The sequence below is a fragment of the Scyliorhinus canicula genome, chromosome 30 (genome assembly GCF_902713615.1).
Source record: "Scyliorhinus canicula chromosome 30, sScyCan1.1, whole genome shotgun sequence".
Classification (NCBI taxonomy): Eukaryota; Metazoa; Chordata; class Chondrichthyes; order Carcharhiniformes; family Scyliorhinidae; genus Scyliorhinus; species Scyliorhinus canicula.
Genome location: NC_052175.1, coordinates 10,881,970 through 10,891,588, shown reverse-complemented (window position 1 = coordinate 10,891,588; position 9,619 = coordinate 10,881,970). Strand labels below are relative to the sequence as shown.

Here is a 9,619-nt window from a genome sequence, read left to right as displayed (position 1 = left end):
GTGGAGGGAGTGAATGTCGGTGGTTAGCGTGTCGATCGAGCGGGGCTGCTTTGTCCTGGAGCGGGGGGGTGGAGGGAGTGAATGTCGGTGGGTAGCGTGTCGATCGAGCGGGGCTGCTTTGTCCTGGATGGGGGGGGGGGAGTGAATGTCGGTGGGTAGCGTGTCGATCGAGCGGGGCTGCTTTGTCCTGGATGGGCGGGGGGGGGGGGGGGTGGGGGGGGGGGGGGGTGGAGGGAGTGAATGTCGGTGGTTAGCGTGTCGATCGAGCGGGGCTGCTTTGTCCTGGATGGGGGGGGGGGAGGGGGTGGAGGGAGTGAATGTCGGTGGTTAGCGTGTCGATCGAGCGGGGCTGCTTTGTCCTGGAGCGGGGGGGTGGAGGGAGTGAATGTCGGTGGGTAGCGTGTCGATCGAGCGGGGCTGCTTTGCCCTGGATGGGGGGGTGGGTGGAGGGAGTGAATGTCAGTGGGTAGCCTGTCGATCGAGCGGGGCTGCTTTGTCCTGGATGGTGTCGAGCTTCTCGAGTGTTGTTGGGAGCCGCGCTCATCCAGGCGAGTGGAGAGTCTCCCATCGCCCTCCTGACTTGTGTCCTTGTAGATGGTGGACAGGCTTTGGGGGGGTCAGGAGGTGAGTTACTCTCCGCAGGATTCCCAGCCTCTGACCTGCTCTGGCAGCCGCAGTGTTTGAACAATTTCAATTTTCTTCATCAAGCCAAATGTGCTTTGGATAACAAACTCAACCAATTTGCATCGCGTAGATCACAGGCTGCAGCTCAACACAGTCATCGGGAAATGTGATGGGTTCACGGTCAAGGGTTTTTGGGTTCAAATGGTAGGTTAGTCAGGGTAAGGTGGGGGGTGGGGGGAGTGGGGGGGGGGGGAGTGGGGGAGGAGTGGGGTGGAGGGAGTGGGATGAAGATAGGATAGACGGCTATTGGTTAGGTACATGGATTACGGTAGAATGATGGGATGTAGATTAATTTGTTCTTAATCTGGGACAAAGGTTCGGCAAAACATTGTGGGCCGAAGGGCCTGTTCTGTGCTGTATTTCTCTATGTTCTAGAATGCCTGTTCTGTGCTGTATTTCTCTATGTTCTAGAAGGCCTGTTCTGTGCTGTATTTCTCTATGTTCTAGAAGGCCTGTTCTGTGCTGTCTTTCTCTATGTTCTAGAAGGCCTGTTCTGTGCTGTATTTCTCTATGTTCTAGAAGGCCTGTTCTGTGCTGTATTTCTCTATGTTCTAGAAGGCCTGTTCTGTGCTGTATTTCTCTATGTTCTAGAAGGCCCATTCTGTGCTGTATTTCTCTATGTTCTATATTGCCTGTTCTGTGCTGTATTTCTCTATGTTCTAGAAGGCTTGTTCTGTGTTGTATTTCTCTATGTCCTAGAAGGCCTGTTCTGTGCTGTATTTCTCTATGTTCTAGAAGGCCTGTTCTGTGCTGTATGGCTCTATGTTCTAGAAGGCCTGTTCTGTGATGTATTTCTCTATGTTCTAGAATGCCTGTTCTGTGCTGTATTTCTCTATGTTCTAGAAGGTCTGTTCTGTGCTGTATTTCTCTATGTTCTAGAATGCCTGTTTGTGCTGTATTTCTCTATGTTCTAGAAGGCCTGTTCCATGCTGTATCTGTCTATGTTCTAGAAGGCCTGTCCTGTGCTGTATTTCTCTATGTTCTAGAATGCCTGTTCTGTGCTGTGTTTCTCTATGTTCTAGAAGGCCTGTTCTGTGCTGTATTTCTCTATGTTCTAGAAGGTCTGTTCTGTGCTGTATTTCTCTATGTTCTAGAAGGCCTGTTCCATGCTGTATCTCTCTATGTTCTAGAAGGCCTGTTCTGTGCTGTATTTCTCTATGTTCTAGAATGCCTGTTCTGTGCTGTATTTCTCTATGTTCTAGAAGGCCTGTTCTGTGCTGTATTTCTCTATGTTCTAGAAGGCATGTTCCGTGCTGTATTTCTCTATGTTCTAGAAGGCATGTTCCGTGCTGTATCTCTCTATGTTCTAGAATGCCTGTTCTGTGCTGTATTTCTCTATGTTCTAGAAGGCCTGTTCTGTGCTGTATTTCTCTATGTTCTAGTTAGGTTTTAAAATGGGAAAAGCTGTGGGTCAGTGTTGAGGGTGGTTGGGGGGTATACACACTCGGACTATGTATATTCACACTCGGGCTGTGTATATTCACACTCGGGCTGTGTATATTCACACTCGGGCTCTGTACACTCACACTCGGGCTGTGTACACTCACACTCGGACTGTGTACACTCACACTCGGACTGTGTACACTCACACTCGGGCTGTGTATACTCACACTCGGGCTGTGTACACTCACACTCGGGCTGTGTATATTCACACTCGGGCTGTGTACACTCACACTCGGGCTGTGTATATTCACACTCGGGCTGTGTATATTCACACTCGGGCTGTGTATATTCACACACAGGGCTGTGTATATTCACACACAGGCTGTGTATATTCACACTAGGGCTGTGTATATTCACACACAGGCTGTGTATATTCACACTCGGGCTGTGTATATTCACACTCGGGCTGTGTACACTCACACTCGGGCTGTGTATATTCACACTTGGGCTGTGTACACTCACACTCGGGCTGTGTATATTCACACTCGGGCTGTGTATATTCACACTCGGGCTGTGTATATTCACACACAGGCTGTGTATATTCACACTCGGGCTGTGTATATTCACACTCGGGCTGTGTACACTCACACTCGGGCTGTGTATATTCACACTTGGGCTGTGTACACTCACACTCGGGCTGTGTATATTCACACTCGGGCTGTGTATATTCACACTCGGGCTGTGTATATTCACACACAGGCTGTGTATATTCACACTAGGGCTGTGTATATTCACACACAGGCTGTGTATATTCACACTCGGGCTGTGTACACTCACACTCGGGCTGTGTATATTCGCACTCGGGCTGTGTACACTCACACTCGGGCTGTGTATATTCACACACAGGGCTGTGTATATTCACATACAGGCTGTGTACACTCACACTCGGGCTGTGTATATTCGCACTCGGGCTGTGTACACTCACACTCGGGCTGTGTATACTCGCACTCGGGCTGTGTATATTCACACTCGGGCTGTGTACACTCACACTCGGGCTGTGTATACTCGCACTCGGGCTGTGTACACTCACACTCGGGCTGTGTATATTCACACACAGGGCTGTGTATATTCACATACAGGCTGTGTATATTCACACACAGGCTGTGTATATTCACACTCGGGCTGTGTATATTCACACACAGGCTGTGTATATTCACACACAGGCTGTGTATATTCACACAGGGCTGTGTATATTCACACACTCGGGCTGTGTATATTCACACAGGCTGTGTATATTCACACTCGGGCTGTGTATATTCACACACAGGCTGTGTATATTCACACACAGGCTGTGTATATTCACACTCGGGCTGTGTACACTCACACTCGGGCTGTGTATATTCACACACAGGCTGTGTATATTCACACTCGGGCTGTGTACACTCACACTCGGGCTGTGTATATTCGCACTCGGGCTGTGTACACTCACACTCGGGCTGTGTATATTCACACACAGGCTGTGTATATTCACACTCGGGCTGTGTATATTCACACACAGGCTGTGTATATTCACACACAGTTCCTACAAGCTGTCTCTCACCTTTAAACACGAAACTGTAATCATCGTCGGGTGAAGTCATGTTGAAGCCAACCTTCCGAAGCTGGTGAAGTGCTGGGTCTGGCTGTGTTTCCCAGGCCGGGAGAGGGATCAGGAAGCTGGGCTGGGAGCTGCTTACCTGCCCCTCCCTCCCTCCCTCCCTCCCCCCCTCTCGCCTCAGCCAGATCTCTTCCTGCTTCTGGGCGGGTTCAGTACAGAGAGAGAGAGAGAGAAAGTAAGCTCCTGTCCAACCGGTTAGTGCAGACCAGGAACACACCCAGCTCACCTCTAACCCTCACCTGTACCTGTAACCCTCACCTGTACCTGTAACCCTCATCTGTAACCTTCACCTGTAACCCTCACCTGTACCTGTAACCCTCATCTGTAACCCTCACCTGTACCTGTAACCCTCATCTGTAACCCTCACCTGTACCTGTAACCCTCATCTGTAATCCTCACCTGTACCTATAATCCTCACCTGTACCTGTAACCCTCTCCTCTAACCCTCACCTGTACCTGTAACCCTCATCTGTAATCCTCACCTGTACCTGTAAACCTCACCTGTACCTGTCACCCTCACCAGTACCTGTCACCCTCACCTGTACCTGTAATCCTGACCTGTACCTGTAATCATCACCTGTAACCCTCACCTGTACCTGTAATCCTCACCTGTAACCCTCACCTGTACCTGTAACCCTCATCTGTACCTGTAACCCTCACCTGTACCTGTAACCCTCACCTGTACCTGTAATCCTCACCTGTACCTGTAATCCTCACCTGTAACCCTCACCTGTACCTGTAATCCTCACCTGTACCTGTAATCCTCACCTGTAACCCTCACCTGTACCTGTAATCCTCACCTGGAACCCTCACCTGTACCTGTAACCCTCACCTGTAATCCTCAGTTGCACCTGTAACCCTCACCTGTACCTGTAACCCTCACCTGTAATCCTCAGTTGCACCTGTAACCCTCACCTGTACCTGTAACCCTCATCTGTACCTTTAACCCTCATCTGTAACCCTCATCTATAACTGTAACCCTCACCTGTACAGGGGCTGGTTTAGCACACTGGGCTAAAGAGCTGGTTTTTAAAGCAGACCGAGGCAGGCCAGCAGCATGGTTCAATTCCAGTACCAGCCTCCCCGAACACGCGCCGGAATGTGGTGACTAGGGGCTTTTCACAGTAACTTCATTGAAGCTCACTCGTGACAATAAGCGATTTTCATTTCATTTTAACAGCTCTCCTGTACCTGTAACCCTCAGCTGTAACATGAACCCTCACCTGAAACACTCACCTGTAACCCTCACCTCTAACTGTAACCCTCACCTCTAACTGCAACCCTCACCTCTAACTGCAACCCTCACCTCTAACTGCAACCCTCACCTGTAACCCTCACCTGTACCTGTAACCCTCACCTGTACCTGCAACCCTCATCTGTAACCTTCACCTGTAACCCTCACCTGTACCTGTAACCCTCATCTGTAACCCTCACCTGTACCTGTAACCCTCATCTGTAACCCTCACCTGTACCTGGAACCCTCATCTGTAATCCTCACCTGTACCTATAATCCTCACCTGTACCTGTAACCCTCTCCTCTAACCCTCACCTGTACCTGTAACCCTCATCTGTAATCCTCACCTGTACCTGTAAACCTCACCTGTACCTGTCACCCTCACCTGTACCTGTAACCCTCACCTGTAACCCTCACCTGTACCTGTAACCCTCACCTGTACCTGTAACCCTCATCTGTAACCTTCACCTGTAACCCTCACCTGTACCTGTAACCCTCATCTGTAACCCTCACCTGTACCTGTAACCCTAATCTGTAACCCTCACCTGTACCTGTAACCCTCATCTGTAATCCTCACCTGTACCTATAATCCTCACCTGTACCTGTAACCCTCTCCTCTAACCCTCACCTGTACCTGTAACCCTCATCTGTAATCCTCACCTGTACCTGTAAACCTCACCTGTACCTGTCACCCTCACCTGTACCTGTCACCCTCACCTGTACCTGTAATCCTGACCTGTACCTGTAATCATCACCTGTAACCCTCACCTGTACCTGTAATCCTCACCTGTAACCCTCACCTGTACCTGTAACCCTCATCTGTACCTGTAACCCTCACCTGTACCTGTAACCCTCACCTGTACCTGTAATCCTCACCTGTACCTGTAATCCTCACCTGTAACCCTCACCTGTACCTGTAATCCTCACCTGGAACCCTCACCTGTACCTGTAACCCTCACCTGTAATCCTCAGTTGCACCTGTAACCCTCACCTGTACCTGTAACCCTCATCTGTACCTTTAACCCTCATCTGTAACCCTCATCTATAACTGTAACCCTCACCTGTACAGGGGCTGGTTTAGCACACTGGGCTAAAGAGCTGGCTTTTAAAGCAGACCAAGGCAGGCCAGCAGCACGGTTCAATTCCAGTACCAGCCTCCCCGAACACGCGCCGGAATGTGGCGACTAGGGGCTTTTCACAGTAACTTCATTGAAGCCTACTCGTGACAATAAGCGATTTTCATTTCATTTTAACAGCTCTCCTGTACCTGTAACCCTCAGCTGTAACATGAACCCTCACCTGAAACACTCACCTGTAACCCTCACCTCTAACTGTAACCCTCACCTCTAACTGCAACCCTAACCTCTAACTGCAACCCTCACCTGTAACCCTCACCTGTACCTGTAACCCTCACCTGTAACTGTAACCCTCACCTGTAACTGTAACCCTCACCTGTAACTTCAACCCTCACCTGTAACCCTCACCTGTAACCCTCACCTGTAACCCTCACCTGTAACTGTAACCCTGACCTGTAACCCTCACCTGTAACTGCAACCCTCATCTGTAACTTCAACCCTCACCTGTAACCCTCACCTGTAACACTCACGTGTAACCCTCAACTGTACCTGTAACCCTCAGCTGTAACTGTAACCCTCACCTGTAACTGTAACCCTCACCTGTAACCCTCACCTGTAACTGTAACCCTCACCTGTAACCCTCACCTGTAACTGTAACCCTCACCTGTAACCCTCACATTTAACCCTCAGCTGTAACTTCAACCCTCACCTGTAACCCTCACCTGTAACACTCACGTGTAACCCTGAACTGTACCTGTAACCCTCACCTCTAACTGCAACCCTCACCTGTAACCCTCAACTGTACCTGTAACCCTCACCTGTAACCCTCACCTGTAACCCTCATCTGTAACCCTCACCTGTAACCCTCACCTGTAACCCTCACCTGTACCTGTAACCCTCACCTGTAACCCTCACCTGTAACTGCAACCCTCACCTGTAACCAACCCTCACCTGTAACTTCAACCCTCACCTGTAACCCTCACCTGTAACACTCACGTGTAACCCTGAACTGTACCTGTAACCCTCACCTCTAACTGCAACCCTCACCTGTAACCCTCAACTGTACCTGTAACCCTCACCTGTAACCCTCACCTTTAACGCTCATCTGTAACCCTCACCTGTAACCCTCACCTGTACCTGTAACCCTCACCTGTAACCCTCACCTGTAACTGAAACCCTCACCTGTAACTTCAACCCTCACCTGTAACACTCACGTGTAACCCTCAACTGTACCTGTAACCCTCACCTGTAACCCTCACCTCTAACTGCAACCCTCACCTGTCACCCTCAACTGTACCTGTAACCCTCACCTGTAACCCTCAACTGTACTTGTAACCCTCACCTGTAAACCTCACCTGTACCTGTAACCCTCACCTGTACATGGAACCATCACCTGTAACACTCACCTGTACCCTCACCTGTAACCCTCACATGTACCCCTCACCTGTAACCCTCACTTGTACATGGAACCATCACATGTAACCATCACATGTAACTCTCACCTGTAACCCTCACCGGTAACCCTCACCTGTAACACTCGCCTGTAACCCTCACTTGTAACCCTCATCTGTACTTGTAACCCTCACATGTAACTTACACCTCTAACCTGTAACCCTCGCCTGTAACCCACATCTGTACCTGTAACTCTCACCTGTAACTGTAACCCTCATCTGTAATCCTCATCTGTATCTGTAACCCTCACCTGTACCTGTAACCCTCAGTTGTACCTGTACCCCTCATCTGTAACCTTCACCTGTAATCCTCATCTGCACCTGTAACCCTCATCTTTCTATAGGCCACCTAATAGTTCTAGGGATGTAGAGGAAAAGATGGCAAAGATGATTCTGGAAAAGAGCGAAAGTAACAGGGTAGTTGTTATGGGAGACTTTAACTTTCCAAATATTGACTGGAAAAGATATAGTTCGAGTACATTAGATAGGTCGTTCTTTGTTTTAAGAAGTGGAATCTCTTGTTAAGAGGAAAAAGGAGGCCTATGTGAAGATGAGGCGTGAAGTTTCAGTTGGGGCGCTTGATAGTTACAAGGAAGCGAGGAAGGATCTAAAGAGAGAGCTAAGACGAGCAAGGAGGGGACATGAGAAGTCTTTGGCAGGTAGGATCAAGGAAAACCCAAAAGCTTTCTATAGGTATGTCAGGAATAAAAGAATGACTAGGGTAAGAGTAGGGTCAGTCAAGGACAGTGGTGGGAAGTTGTGTGTGGAGGCTGAGGAGATAAGCGAGATACTAAATGAATACTTTTCGTCAGTATTCACTCAGGAAAAAGATAATGTTGTGGAGGAGAATGCTGAGACCCAGGCTATTAGAATAGATGGCATTGAGGTGCGTAGGGAAGAAGCGTTGGCAATTCTGGACAAGGTGAAAATAGATAAATCCCCGGGGCCTGATGGGATTTATCCTAGGATTCTCTGGGAAGCGAGGGAAGAGATTGCTGAGCCTTTGGCTTTGATTTTTATGTCATAATTGGCTACAGGAATAGTGCCAGAGGACTGGAGGATAGCAAATATGGTCCCTTTGTTCAAGAAGGGGAGTAGAGATAACCCCGGTAACTATAGGCCGGTGAGCCTCACGTCTGTTGTGGGTAAAGTCTTATAAAGGATTATAAGAGATACGATTTATAATCGTCTAGATAGGAATAATATGATTAGAGATAGTCAGCATGGTTTTGTGAAGGGTAGATCATGCCTCACAAACCTTATCGAGTTCTTTGAGAAGGTGACTGAACAGGTAGACGAGGTTAGAGCAGTTGATGTGGTGTATATGGATTTCAGTAAAGCGTTTGATAAGGTTCCCCACGGTCGGCTAGTGCAGAAAATACGGAGGCTGGGGATTGAGGGTGATTTAGAGATGTGGATCAGAAATTGGCTAGTTGAAAGAAGACAGAGGGTGATTGTTGATAGGAAATGTTCAGAATGGAGTTCAGTTATGAGTGGCGTACCACAAGGATCTGTTCTGGGGCCGTTGCTGTTTGTCATTTTTATAAATGACCTAGAGGAGGGCGCAGAAGGTTGGGTGAGTAAATTTGCAGACGACACTAAAGTCGGTGGAGTTGTAGACAGTGCGGAAGGATGTTGCAGGTTACAGAGGGACATAGATAAGCTGCAGAGCTGGGCTGAGAGGTGGCAAATGGAGTTTAATGTGGAGAAGTGTGAGGTGATTCACTTTGGAAAGAATAACAGGAATGCGGAATATTTGGCTAATGGTAAAATTCTTGGTAGTGTGGATGAGCAGAGGGATCTCGGTGTCCATGTACATAGATCCCTGAAAGTTGCCACCCAGGTTGATAGGGTTGTGAAGAAGGCCTATGGTGTGTTGGCCTTTATTGGTAGAGGGATTGAGTTCCGGAGCCATGAGGTCATGTTGCAGCTGTACAAAACTCTGGTACGGCCGCATTTGGAGTATTGCGTACAGTTCTGGTCGCCTCATTATAGGAAGGACGTGGAAGCTTTGGAACGGGTGCAGAGGAGATTTACCAGGATGTTGCCTGGTATGGAGGGAAAATCTTATGAGGAAAGGCTGATGGACTTGAGGTTGTTTTAGTTAGAGAGAAGAAGGTTAAGAGGTGACTTA

The 9,619-nt window shown here is 48.8% G+C and overlaps 1 protein-coding gene across 1 annotated transcript in view; it reads right to left on the bottom strand.

The window, feature by feature from the left end:
• LOC119958589 (ras-related protein Rab-25-like) overlaps positions 1-3,808 on the bottom strand; it is a 21,943-nt gene extending 18,135 nt beyond the window's left edge. The window contains exon 1 of the mRNA XM_038787069.1: positions 3,668-3,808. Coding sequence (XP_038642997.1) covers positions 3,668-3,707 — 40 coding nt within the window. The 5' untranslated portion in view covers positions 3,708-3,808. The remainder of the gene's footprint in view (positions 1-3,667) is intronic.
• Positions 3,809-9,619: the final 5,811 nt, after the last annotated feature.